General features: G+C 37.8%; 2 protein-coding genes and 1 non-coding gene across 3 annotated transcripts; 1 reads left to right on the forward strand and 2 right to left on the reverse strand.

Moving 5' to 3' along the window:
- Nucleotides 1-2,113: 2,113 nt before the first annotated feature.
- Nucleotides 2,114-4,537, reverse strand: LOC145909368 (uncharacterized). The gene is made up of 8 exons (XM_082996758.1): nucleotides 4,417-4,537; nucleotides 4,076-4,219; nucleotides 3,718-3,873; nucleotides 3,398-3,595; nucleotides 3,062-3,253; nucleotides 2,771-2,917; nucleotides 2,454-2,603; nucleotides 2,114-2,355 (listed from the first exon to the last, which is right to left on the reverse strand). Exons 1-8 carry the CDS (start codon nucleotides 4,535-4,537, stop codon nucleotides 2,114-2,116), a joined length of 1,350 nt encoding a protein of 449 aa, XP_082852884.1.
- Nucleotides 4,538-5,574: 1,037 nt separating this feature from the next.
- On the forward strand, nucleotides 5,575-5,647 carry Trnat-agu (transfer RNA threonine (anticodon AGU)). Its single transcript has one exon. It is a non-coding gene; the product is annotated as a tRNA-Thr (tRNA).
- A 1,456-nt stretch (nucleotides 5,648-7,103) lies between these two features.
- LOC145909370 (uncharacterized) lies at nucleotides 7,104-10,379 on the reverse strand. Its single transcript, XM_082996759.1, has 8 exons — nucleotides 10,277-10,379; nucleotides 9,876-10,031; nucleotides 9,406-9,555; nucleotides 9,062-9,283; nucleotides 8,431-8,640; nucleotides 7,963-8,109; nucleotides 7,563-7,712; nucleotides 7,104-7,345 (listed from the first exon to the last, which is right to left on the reverse strand). The coding sequence occupies exons 1-8, from the start codon at nucleotides 10,377-10,379 to the stop codon at nucleotides 7,104-7,106; spliced, it is 1,380 nt and encodes a 459-aa protein (XP_082852885.1).
- Nucleotides 10,380-13,816: the final 3,437 nt, after the last annotated feature.

Below are 13,816 nucleotides of genomic sequence, written 5' to 3' on the forward strand. Positions count from 1 at the left end.
AAAATTCGTTTTAACTCTCTATTTTTTAATTGCATATTTGCATAACATGGTAGTGGGAAAGGAAAAATTGCATTACATTAATCTCACAACAAATGATTTTCTTGCATAGTTTACTTACTGTAGTAAGTTGATCACTTACTATTACGTAACAACGTTTTATTGTCTAGGAGAAAATGACGGCAACGTTTGTTCCACTCAAGTCCTACCCAATTGCGTGGGTTAAGGCAACGCACGAATCAGTTTCACAGCTGGAAATTTTTTAATCTTAGCCCACTCATACGTTACTATTATTGTGTTACGCAATTGTCCTGTTCGCGACATGGTAACCTTAGCATAGTTCGTGTTCATAGCCGTGGTCAGCAGTGAAATGTATTGATATTCTTTACAAAATTTTGGTATGACTAGCTCTGTCGTATATACAAAAAGTATATACAATAGTCTCTCAGTTTTCCTGGATTTTTCTATTTTATCTTGTCTATCCGCACCAACGTCTGGCCACGTGTGGTTAGAAATGATTACACGGGCTACAAATGTATGCTCTTGTTTTTACTACAGGTGAAAAAAACCGTCAATATCATTGGACAGAAATGTCCACTACAGATGAAGTTTATTGCGCTTTGCATTTTACTTCGTTTAAAGCAATAGTGTTTATTGTTTAACATGTACATCAAATGTAAATACGCTGTGAAAATAAATTGTTTGTATCATAGAACGCAAGTTCATCTCACCGTTGGCGAAATACCACAAGTAGTTTCGGTAATTGCCCCGCACTTAAAAAATAGGCAGTTTTATCGGTACATAAATTTATATCTATTTTATTATTTTACACAAATACATTTTGATTATTTTTGATAAAACGAATTAAATATCATTTAACTTCGTAACTTTACAGAAAAGTTATACATAAATTGCGGGGTGGATTAACCACCTCACGGACGGGCGAAAGGGGTTTCCCCTTTTCAAGCGTGGCTACTTTAACTAAAGTTTTCACGAAAGCTTTGCAATATTATAATTCTAATATTTAGTTTATTTACGCAACAACGTTATTACACACTAAGAGCATATTATTTTTTGGTAGATTTGCTTAAAGACCGTGAATTTCGACACTTTAGGACGCGTGTAGTATTGCCGAAGCACATTGTAAGATGTATTGCTTGTATTTAAAATAATTCTGTGTTATGCCTTGATAACTATTTTGTTCGGAAAGAATAATATTTCTAAGCAACAAGTCCGAAACGCTAGTTTGACTTTATCACGCATGAACCGAGGAAATCCTATATCGCCCGTCTGTGAGGTGGTTAATGTATCCACCTAAAAGCGGTTTTACGAACGAATCGTTGTGATTTATGGGGCTTTCCCAGTTGAAACTCATTTCCCGCTAAAAGTTCAAAGCTGCGAAAATTTTGTTGAATGCGTTTTAAGTTTTATACACTGGTTACTCTTGTAGTTTTTGACAGAATTGCATTGGCATTGGTAGTTTTAAACTGTACAATGTAGAAAAGTATACTTTAGGTATGTACTGACTGTTCATCAAAAGTAGTGTGCGAAACTGTAGCCCACGTGGCCGTAAAACTGGCTGAAGTAATGTTTTTAAAATTTAAGATGTTGTCATTCTTTGTAAACATTTAAAGAAGCAATCACCTGATTTTTTGTCTTTGTAAAAACAAAAGAACCGCAAATGTTTGAGTGGCTAATAACTGATTTTGTGAGTTTGGGGCTTTGGTGTAATGTCAGTTCAGTAAAACCAGCCTATATGAATCTGTATTTTTATGTCCCACAACTCCCCATTATTGACAAAATCACATGTTATTGACTAAATAAGTTTAAAAAGGCACTTTTTAGTTGTTGCAAAAACTTCAGTCGTAACTTTTGGCGATCATCTAACAAGGCAAATAGTTCGTCATACTTTATTAAACAAGCACAAAAATGATTTGCCCACATACACAAACAACAAAGATACAAAACAAACAATAAAGTCACACAACATAATCAAAAATCTGCACATAAATAATTTACTTTATATGGTAAAATAAGAAGGTTTTTGAGCTATTTTGAAAAAAATAGTTAAAACATCGGTATATAAATATATTTGCAGTGTGTGTGTGGAAAGAAACTAATGACACTGAGCCCCAGCATACTGCATTCTGCTTGTTGCTGCATTGCAGGTGCAAGATGAAGCACCTTCACATCTTTCAATCCATGTTCCTTTGAAGTTTATTGGAGTTGGGCAATAAGCCACACATCTGCTGGTGCAACTAGGAACTGTAATGTCTTGTGATTTGTTGCACTTGCAATTTGATACACTTGAATCTTGACCTTGGCAAGAACCCATGGTACAGTTCACCTCACAGAAATCTAAACAATATGTAAGTTTTATCCACTGGTCATATCATTTGTGAATGGCAGAATGTTTTCTTTGCCAATTGCATCTGTCACATATAAACTTGATTTACCCTTTTTTAATCTGTTGACATTTTTGGTGAATTCATTTTTCCTGTTTCCCTTCTTTTTATAGTGTGCAACTACATATACTTCATGTCCTACTCTAGATATTCCACAGCCAACAGAAGTTGTGTCTTTCCATGCAAGTTGTGTAAAATGACCTGCGAGGTGAAGGTAATATGGCTTTGTGGTCATCACATTTTCACCATGTGCATTTACAAAATTAGTTTTCTTTACAAATACTAAATTTATTTAGTGTTAGTCGTAACAGTAGTCATATTCTTTTTACTCAAAACAGTGTTACCATGAGAATAAGTTGTTATCTTACCGGTGCTTTTTGAAAAGCCTGGCTGGTTGAAGTTGTATTGCATTTCTTCTGTATACCAATCTGCAATAGCTTGACTTACATTGTATCTATTGTTCACTTGTATTTTCCATGCCAGGTTTTCACCAACGCCAACAGATCTGTCTTTACCTGATGATTAGGAAATGTTACTGCTATAAGCACATCCAAAATCAACAATTGTGGGTATTACAGTAGATTCAAATCTTTGTTGTGAACTATCATATGGTGTTAGTGCTTTTTAATGCTTATGTAAAACGATTTAAAATTTTATACCTGGTTGTGAATGAACCATGAGTTCCCCAGGTTTTCCACTTGCAGCCAAGTTCAATGCATACATTTCAGCACTGTGTGCTAATCCTCTGTCATAAGTTAAACCGGGACTTCCATGCAGGCATCGGAAAAAGTTGTGTGCTTCCAAACACTGGGCTTCAACAGTTGTTTCAGTTGCAACATCACGCTTGCAAACTAAAATGTGTGTAAACAGTTATTTCAAAATGTAAATGCTGTTTTCGATAATTTAACAAATGAAGTTTATTTTGTGTACTATATAACAAATTAAGTGCTATATATACTTACTCTGTTAAATATAGGTACTTGCAAGTGACTGACCTTGGGTTTTCGTTGTTGGTTGTTGAAACTTTGCTTTGTATGAGGATTTTTGCCCTGGGGTTCTCTGGTTGCATTTTCTGCACAGTTTGCAGCTGTATCTGCAGTTTTTCTGCATGAAGTCTTTATGAGGAGATTTTTCTCCACACATTCCAGCTATTGGAGCAAACTTTGTGCATTTGTGTGACAAATCAAAGCAATCTACAATGGAAATATATATGGGTAAACAATCCATACAACCTGGCTGATTGTTTCATGTCCCTCTTGCAAATCACAGGTGTAATATAGTTGTTTAATTTTTGTACCTTGCAACATTCACTCACCATCTGAGCATTTCATTTTCTGCATTTTTATTTCAGGACATGGAGTACAAACTTTGCAGGAATTTGGACAAAGTTTGCTGAGTTTGGCCTTCGAAGTACATCTTCTTTCTGTTGCCATCATTGGACAGAATGGACTAAAATCTTGACAAGTTGGATCTACAAACGAGGTATATGGACTTATGTCCAATTTCGAAAACGACTCTAGAAACGAAAAAGGGACAACAGAAAAATATTACTTAACATATGTGGTCTGTATGTTTCAACAGCCACCGTAATTTCTTATCTTGAAAAAGTCAGTTTGTCTGACGTGCCTTTGTACATTGAGTGATTAAAATTGTCGTGTTTGGTTGGAACTTACCGTTGCAATGTTCAATGCACGGTTTGCAAATTCCACACAACAGTGGGCAATGTCCTTGAATGCTTCCGCCCAGTTTTCTATCATTGCAAAGTCTCGCAATACCGGCAACGTCGCAAAGGGGTCCATTGTTTCGACAGACTATATCTGCAACATTGTCATTCGTTAAGCTTTGTTATTAGTTACAGTTCTAATAGAAAAAAGGAATTGTGTCTAGAAAATACGCTCGGTTTAAGCTACGTAACGATAAGGTGAGTTTCTCCAGAATCTTGCATTACCAAAACTACCGTTGTGCAATATAGTATGATGAAATGTGCAAAACATAAGGTTGTTGCTACGCTTACCACATTCTTTATCGTTGTTCGCATTCCTGTAATCGTCTTTACCGACGTCATCCTCAAACCTGCCGACTTTAATGGGTGTTGAAATCCCGATACAAACCAGACACAAAACAAACCTCAGCATGATGCGGATAGAAACCTTTTTGTGCAAGTGAAAAAACAATTCTAATACACCTGTTTCCTTCGCACGCTTATATAAACGCGATTTGCCCTTGACGCCCACGCCCGATGCGTTGTGACTTAACAAACGTTACGTACTTGCGCAACAATTATGATAATTGTGATCTGATAATTACACTACATTACCGATGGAGAGTGGTTTCCGAATCTGAAGTATGTTTATTGTTTACGCATCAGTTAATGCAGTGACCTTTCCATAACCACTAACTAGTTTGATAATTGAGGGCAAACCGCTCCCTTTTCTGACGTCATAGTTTTGCAATTCAATTTGTCTCTAGATATGGTGTAGGCGATTTTGGTTCATGAAGAATCAAGTTAACTGTTATTTCGGTTGAAAAGCATTTGTAAGCAAATTGAGTATGACAATTGCATACATATTAACTGACCACACCAATTAATCCAGCGAGACCGGTTGACAAAAACTAAAATACCTCAATCGCACGTACAACAACGTTTTGGATTGTCGATATGCTAATTATAAAAGTATCCAGTGGCAGTTTTTGTTTCTTATGACATGATATTCTCTTGTGTGTGTCTTGGTCGTTGCAACTATAGCTTAAACCAGTGCTTCCCAACCAGTGGGTCGCGAAGCTATTTCAGGTAGGTCGCGAAGCATTTCTAAGTGCTACATTTTTCTATTAGATCACGAAATTATTGCATTATCATTACCTAACATACATATCTCATTGTGGGTTGCACATTAAAACTTGCATTAAAAGTGAACTAAAAAAGGTTGGGAAGCACTGGTTTAAACGATCCTATTATTGTGCATATTTTTTTGGAAACAATGTTTTAGTTTTAATGTGATAATAATCTGGAAGGTTGTATACTTTACTTTGAATGTGCGTTTTTGTCAAACTGAAGGGTGCTCGGTCTAATATTGAACGACCACGTGTAAAGACAGCTACTATCTACGAAAAAGTTTCCTTTAACTTTGCGTTTTTAAGAAATACAAAGCGGAATAACTTCCTGTCGTCCCGCGGCGCCATGGCTAAGTGGTTACAGCGCCTGTCTAGTAAACAGGAGATCCTGGGTTCGATTCCCAGTGGTGCCTGATTTTTTCATGTTTGTGCTGTAGCAAGTTTTGTGTCATTATTTTTTTATTGTTTGTGAAAAGTGTTTCATGGTATCTCTTTACAAGGCGTGGTCGCCCCGCTGCGCAGGATCATTAGGTTCACAGGCACAAGCTTTGTGCAAAGCATTAAAAAGTAGATTATTTGTGTGTTAGGACACTCATTATAGCGCATGTAGCTGGTGTAAAATTCGTTGTTCTTTTTACAATCATTCCCAAGGCACTATAACGAATGTAGGCGTGTAAAAACAATCCTTCAAATGAATTTTCGCAGCAGCTGCATGGGCTATATTGTTTGTCCTAAAGATTTACAAAACTGAGTTAACTTTGTTTTGGCCCCGACCCCATAAAACGTACGCCTATGTAAAGGGTTTTTCAAGTAATGTGGTGTCAAATCGCTAGAAAGTGTACAAAACTTTCAGGTTAGAACTTGTTGTGGAGAAGGTTCCATTATTAGCGTAAAACAACCGAGAAACGGTATAAAGAAATCTTTTTTGGTCTTAACCTTGTTCGAAGCATGTTGTGTATTAGGTAAGCGAGAGTTCAAAGCTTAGTTGGTTGAGTGTAAAACCATTGCACTGATGACATTTAAAAAGTCGTACTAGTGGCCCTGTCTGCAGCTCGCTCAAGCACTCTTGATTCAATTGCGGATAAGAAACAAAAACCCAACAAATGTTTTCTGTTTGTCGTTTTTATGTCAACATGGTGTTTTATGCCTTTTGCACTATCGGTTACCAAGCAGTTCCGTTTGGCCATAGTGCGCTCCACAGTGGTTCGTCGTCTCTGTTGTTCGGTACCTAGTATAGGGTACCCTGCAGATCGACGTTGACCGAAAGGTACCACAAAGTGGAGACTAGTGTGCCTGGTAGTGTGAAAGCTAGCACAGTGCCACACAACAGCTGCACTGATGAGACCTTACAGGTCGAAACAGTGCGTGTACACACCCTGTCTGCAGCTATGTCAACAAAATATCAAATTTTAACACTATTTTGACGATTGCTGCTGTGTATTTAGGTTGTCATTTTTTTGTTTCGTGTAATTCCAAACGGTTCTACCTGAAATGTCAACCAATTTTTCCTGCCTCTCATCTTTAGTTTGCATACCCATTTAGTAGACGTGGATATATTGTAGAATGTAAATATATTATATGTGGATAAAGTACGATAGCGACACAGCGAAACGAAGTACTTGCATCGTGGTGAAATACACCTGATGGCAAAAATATGAAAAGAAAAAAAAACAGGCGATGAAAAACAACTCTATAAGAAACGCATGCGCCCATTTGTTCGGGCTACTGTCAAAGAATCTTCATTAATTGTCGGTATCAAAACACATACAAATCGTTTGTAAATTTCACAATTGCAACAAGGCACTTACGCATAATAGATATTCACTGATAACTTCAAATACAACCAAATCCCACTAAATCAATGCGTTATTACCTGCACACCGCCCCTTTGGCGACACCTTGTTTCCATTCTTCTTCTTTGGAGCATGTACACGTGGAGGCGCCCTCGCAACTGTCCACCCAGTCGTCATGGTGATTGTATGGCCGTTCACATTTAATGACGCATGGGCCATAACATATAGGCACGTCTAAAGCACTGCATTCGCAGTCATCAGGGTATATGGCATCGTTTGCTTGGCACGTGCCCATATGACAGTTTGCTCTGCACGTGTCTGCAAAAAATAATGCGTTTAGTAATGAGGTTTTAGTTGTGAAGTTTGCTTTTGAAAAAGAATTGTGGTGTTGATACGAGTTAGTTTTTAAATTCTATTCGTGTGTTTGAAGTAATTTATGCCTCGCCGCTACCAACTATAAAAACATGTAGAAATACGAAACGTGCGTGACATCGTTTCGGTACCAAACCTATACATTTGTAAACAAAGTCTCTACCGTTTCTTGGCTTCTTTACATTATCTTCATATTCGAAGTCATGGTTTCCACCAGTTCTGTAGTGAGCAACGACGTAAGTTTCGTCCTTGTATTTCTTCACTGCACACCCGACCGCTCTCGTGTCTTTCCACACGAGTTGGGTGAAGCGTTCTGAAAAAAATTACGTCCTCGTTTATTAAAGTTACACCACTCGGCTATTAGTCAAAATTCAAAACATTTTTTCCTTTTTTGTAATTTCACATAGAAGACGTTTAAAAAGAAACCGTTTAAAGGTTTGCGGTAATACGCTTTGTAATATTGCAGCAAAAACTTTGTTAGACTTGTAAATTTTTGGAAGTAAGCGCCCTTATTTTTACATTATCAGTGCCACAAAATCCTTGACAACTTATTCAATTGTCACCTGAATCCTGGTTGTGTTGTCTGTCTTCGTAATCGTGCTCGAATGACTCGACATACCACTCTGTCACAGCGTCGGCAACGCTCAGTTTTTTACTTCGTACAAATGACCAAGCCAGGTTCTCACCAACGTTGTACGACCGATCGACTCCTACAATATCACCGGTTAATGCTTTGTCACAGTACAAAAACATATGATCCTATCAATTGTATGTAAGTTGAATTGTCATAAAAGATCACATACTGATCCTGATCGTCTGCCACTCTCTTAAAGTGTTTTTCTGGATTATTTTAACAATTTGTTTACCATTGGTTTGCCCGCATAAGTTTGTGATAATAATGCTTTTGTGGAGTATAGATTTGTGAAGGAAAACTTCGCTGTTATATAAAATAGCAAATATGTTCGCGTACAAGAAAAACACACCTGAAAAGCAAATTCTTCAACACGATAATATATCTAATATTTACTCACCGAACTCAGACGCCTCCAAAACTTGTGCAGTTGGAAGTTTGTTGGCGTACTTCTGTGCGCTGTTTTCTAGTGAATAATCATATTTGAGTGGTTGGGCTCCGTGCAAGCATCTGTAATAGTTATGCGTGTCCAGACACAGGTTGGCGGTTGATACTCCGTTTGTTCTTCCTCGGGTGCAGTGCGTTAGTGGTGCTTCCGTGGTCGTTTTTGCTGTGCATAAAAATAATGTTGATGTGCGCTGATTATTGCCCTCAAATTGACATGCGTCAAACATACCGTCCCTATTAACGATATGTCGCGTGTATGTTTTGCCTAAAATCTAAAGATTTGTCAGCGGCATCTTTTCAGTGTGCTAAAATGTTAAATTCTGAAACTTTACAAACAGTTTTATGAACGCACAAGTATTGTATTCATGTAGGGTTGCCAACAATCCTGAACCCAAAAGAATGTCGACTGGAAAATGATTTTCTAGGATTTTTACCAATAAAGGAAGTAAGGGCAACAATACTTTCAAGGAAATTGGCCTTTTAAATTAAGGTCAAATCTTATGGCAATACTCAACACTGGATATATGTGTCCCATTCCCACCCATTTCTACTTTTAAATTTTCGAATTCAGAAATACTGCTTACGTTTCCGAGTGGTTCTTGAAGGTCGTGTCGCGTACGGTCTCTTAGTTGTGGCAGGTCTTGTGATGTATGGTTTTCTCGTAGTGATGATGGGTCTGGGACATCTTCTGCACTCATTACAACTAAGCGGACATTGCTTTTTCATCCAGTTGGAGTAAATTGAACCCTCGCAAAATTTCATCTTGCTCGACCAATATTTGCATGATCCAGAGTTATCTCGGCAAGCTGCGTAAAAATCACCATTTAGATCAGCTTTAATTGTTTACTGATCTATTATAAACTGTTACTATTTGTATCAAACATGCCCTCCGTTTCAGGGTGTTCTTGTAATGAAAATTTCCACTTACTAGGCTTGCATTTCGGAACCTTGTCGGGGGTGCATGACTTGCACATTCCGCAGGTCTTCTTGCAAGTTTTTCTAACGCTCATTCCGTGGTACGGATGGTTGCAATAGTACTTGTACATGGTCGGGCACCACTTGTTGCCGTCCTCACAATCTAAACAAATGAAATGGTTTTTATTATACGACATGAAGCGTAGTTAACCTAGTTCGAAATTAGCCCATCTTGCGCTATGAGTATTTTTCAAAGCTCTGGAGAAACACCGTTCTGGGTTTGTTCAAACTTGTTTCAGGCGTTCAAGAGTGTTTAAATTAACTGTGTATACATTTGGAACAGACATATTTAAAGTTCTTAGTGTTTAGGTTTTGTATGTGCGATCTATCCATACTATACTATAAAGTAGGGACAGCATATTATTTGAAGTTCCAGTAGGTTTTTAAGACGTGACACATGCAAACATGACTAAGTTCACTTACCTAACGAACAAGGAAGGTTGTTGGAATTGCAAGGAACACATCTTCCGCAAAGGCGTGGGCAATCACTTCGTATTTGAAACATAAACGTTCCTCTGTTGCAGTAGCTTTTCATTCCTGGCCACCGACATCTGTCTCTCTTATCCTCGCATACATCAGCTGTGAAAGTATAAAAATGTTGCACAAACCACGATCTCACTTGCTCACAGATTAACAAATTTATGTAGAAAAGCAGGACGACCGGGCGTAACATTATATCTAATTGCGTGCAATGCGTTGCAGAACGCTGTGAAAAAGTCACTTTCTGCTGTAAGATTTGACATTTGTAAAGACGTTGGTTCATACCAACGCTCTTCAATTTATTTTTTTAGAGTCAGTTATGACCACATTTTGCAACTACTTACAACATCCAAGCGTCAAAAGTTGTCCTGTTGAATGGTCCCTGTTGACTGGGGGAATACCCAGAGTCGCAACTGCAAGTGAGAGTAAGCAAACGATGCGCAGCATGTTCTTAATGTTTAGTTTTTTTTGTTGATAATATTCCTGGTCGCTTGTCTAGCGATTTTTGAATAGTGAAAATGTTCTAAATTTTCTGCGAAATAAAATTTATTTTACTTTAGAAGCTATCTGAAATCGTTTAATAATACGACTCACTAACAACGCATGGCATTCTTGCTGAAAAATTAACAATAAACCTATTAAACATGCATGATACCCTTTCATTGGAACAGAACCTTGCATACAAGTTTATGCAGAAAACCAACCGTAACAACTAGTGCAATATATTCATAATAATTCTTAGTTCTTTAATCAGCAAACAAGTGCACATATTTATTTACTGTTTTCACTTTTCGTTCTGTTCCTGAGATGGATCGAGTGAAGAAACGAATCAACTCGTCGCTTATATACCACGCGGCTTGTTGTCTGTTACGTAACAAAGACCAATTATTGCAAACAATGACACACGCCTGACTTTTAAAAAGTGTATTCGCTTTAAGCCAGACTGAGGTGTTGCTTATTAAATTTTAGTGACGCTGCTATGGTAACTGAGGTGTTGTCGATCGCTAATTGGTCGAATATTAGAACTGTAACCCCCCAATTCCACTTGAACTTGAACAGGACGCTTGAGTTGTCATAGCAATTTAACGTCGTAATATCAGACGGATTTTAGCGAAGCGTGAGCTGTAAGATCGTAATTGAAGTGGATTGTGACGCGATAATCGGTTTGATTTGTTGAGGATATCCGATCGTTAAATGCTGTATCGCTACATTAAAAACTTTCCCGCTGTTTGGGCAGCGTATTAATTTAGCAATTAGTGGTTAGTTGTATCGTTTTCTGTTTGTAAATTTTGATGTGATTTACACGTTTTGTGTTAGGTTACGACGTTTGCGGGTTTTGTTGATAAAAGGTCGCCTCATCCCATTCTATATAACGCGTTATGTTCGTAGCGTTGCCGTGCATTTCGCGTGGAGGGCATTGGGAAACTATGTGAAAATCAGAAATGGCTTCACCGTTTGAGTTATGGTGGTTTGTGAAACGCCACGCTATTCATTCCAAATGCGTCACACCGAAAAAATCAATTTCTTTTTCAAATAATCTATTATATCTAAAAAGTCCATTCGAGTAAACTGATGGTGCTTGCAGGAAGTAAGCAAAATCGAATTTTCCACTCAATAAAATCAGCTGATATCTAATAAAAGCCTGTTGCTTCATTGATATATTGAATAACATACAAATCCATTTGTTCCATTTTAATATGATTGTGAATTTAGAATCATTTTATAAATCATTATTTGTTACTTTGCTTAAATATACAAAAATTAGAAGTATTTTGTATGTGAACATTCATTCATCATATTTTTAACTGACGTAATAAAGGCATTTGCCGTCTCATTGTGACAACATAAATGTAATTGCAGCCCTAGTTAAGTTAATGCTATGTCTTATCATTCTAAGCGTTTAACTGCCATTCAATGCTTGTGGGATGGGCTGAGCAGATAACGCGTTCCACACCTGCCCATAATGACAAAATGTGCGGTCACCAACCCTTTTGTGACGTTCGAATAAGGGATTGGTGCGTCACACGTGTCCTGAGAGTGATGGAATTAGTGCATTGTTTTAGTGTTATAATGCCTCTATGATGTCATAGTACGTTTGTGGTTAATGTTGTTTTCGGCATCTTATATATTTTTTACTAGTTATTGTTGATGAATCGATTGTGAGTGCAATCAATTGGTTGAATATCGTGTTTGGTGGATGTTATTGTGAAAATATTTCAACAAAAAGATTGCACCTAAGGAACATACGTTTGTTCCCTTACAGAAACCATATCTTCCCAACATATATCTCCCCAACATAAAAGCGGCAGACATTAACTCGCTCACTAACTTTCAAAGTAATCCCACTTTCACAGCTAATAGCTGCGAAAACATGATTATCCACTAATTGCCAATTCCCCACAATGACCGATTAGGGTTTCGTCAAACCTCGGTCGTGATCTGTTAACTTCTAATTAAGTTGAATTGCCATGAGCTACTTTGAATTAATCTCGATCTCGCTGCCGTTAGCAGGGATTAAATGACGCCGGTTCATGATTCTGCGGTTGGACACAACTTCCATCAGAAGTTGGCAAAAGTCCCCACCTTTATGTGGTTTAATGTCAAGCGCCTTCCCATGCGTGCGCACTTGTGATTTAGTCAATATGTGAACTCTTTCCTTGGTGAAAATGCTACCCGCAATAAGGAAATAGTATTTTTTGATATTTTTTACTGCTTCTATATAGCTTGGCTGGGATGTCAGTGAACCTAATGATCGGACCTTTGCAGTGGGAACGATCCTGTCCCGTAATGCGGGAACATGAAACATTGCTGCGTTGTCTGTTTTTGTAGTTTAAAAAATGTGTTATGGGCGTATTACGTAATATAAATGACCGGCGACCCCCGTGTTGGTCGATGCAAATGTGGAATGTTTCGATTAAATGTTACGATATAAAGGGCGCACCATTGGACGACTCACACCAAATGTAACTTTCGTCTGTAAGTTCCAAATATTCACATTTCGTTCATCTTTTACCAATGAAAGCAGAAAAACCAAAAGCCTTTGATGTTACTTTTATATCATATTTTTTCGGTCAATTTTATCTCACGATTTACAACAAACCCATTTCTACGGAGCTTTGAAACCAATTAGGGATTTGCATAGGAATTTTCTTGCCTAATGTTGCCAAATTTCTATGTTCGAAATAAATGCCTTTGAACGGCCTTTGCATACAAAATGGAAATAATGGCTGTCGGAGTGCCTTTGCGGGGACTTTGCATACAAAGTGGAAATATTAACTGAAGGAAAATGTGCTACACCTTATTTGCAGTGGCGTGGACAAATTCTAATTGTCCTATCACACCCAACAGTTCAGCTGTCAAACAATACAATTTTCGTTGTACTCTTGCCATTAAATTTCCCTTTCCCTGTCAAACAATAACGGGGTAACTGACAACGAGCTGCTCCAATTACCTCCCAACTGATGCTAATTATCTCCCTATGCTGACGAAGAGAATTGAAAAACACACCAATGTAATTTACTTTAATGGGCGTGTCCCCTTCCGTTCATTTAGGCTATAAGTAGTGGATGTTAGAAGGACTCTCGTTGCAGTGTATTGCGGGTGAGATAGCTTGAGGTAAGGTTATGAGTGCGCAGGCTCGTATTTTGTGCCTGTTTTCGACCTTTATATTGCGTTCGCCGACCTATCAGCTTTGTCACTTTTGAAAGCGTAGATGTGCTGGAACTCGGGCTAAATGGGATAAATTTTTTACATTTAGCGTAAATAATTATTTATCAAGTTATTAAATTTTTGTTAAGGCCTTGTGCGCGTGGTTATATAGGAATCTTTTGAGGGCGACTTTTGTACTTGGGGAAATAAAAATCTGGGCGTTGTTACGTTCGCAC

Source organism: Ascidia mentula, chromosome 7 (genome assembly GCF_947561715.1).
Source record: "Ascidia mentula chromosome 7, kaAscMent1.1, whole genome shotgun sequence".
Classification (NCBI taxonomy): Eukaryota; Metazoa; Chordata; class Ascidiacea; order Phlebobranchia; family Ascidiidae; genus Ascidia; species Ascidia mentula.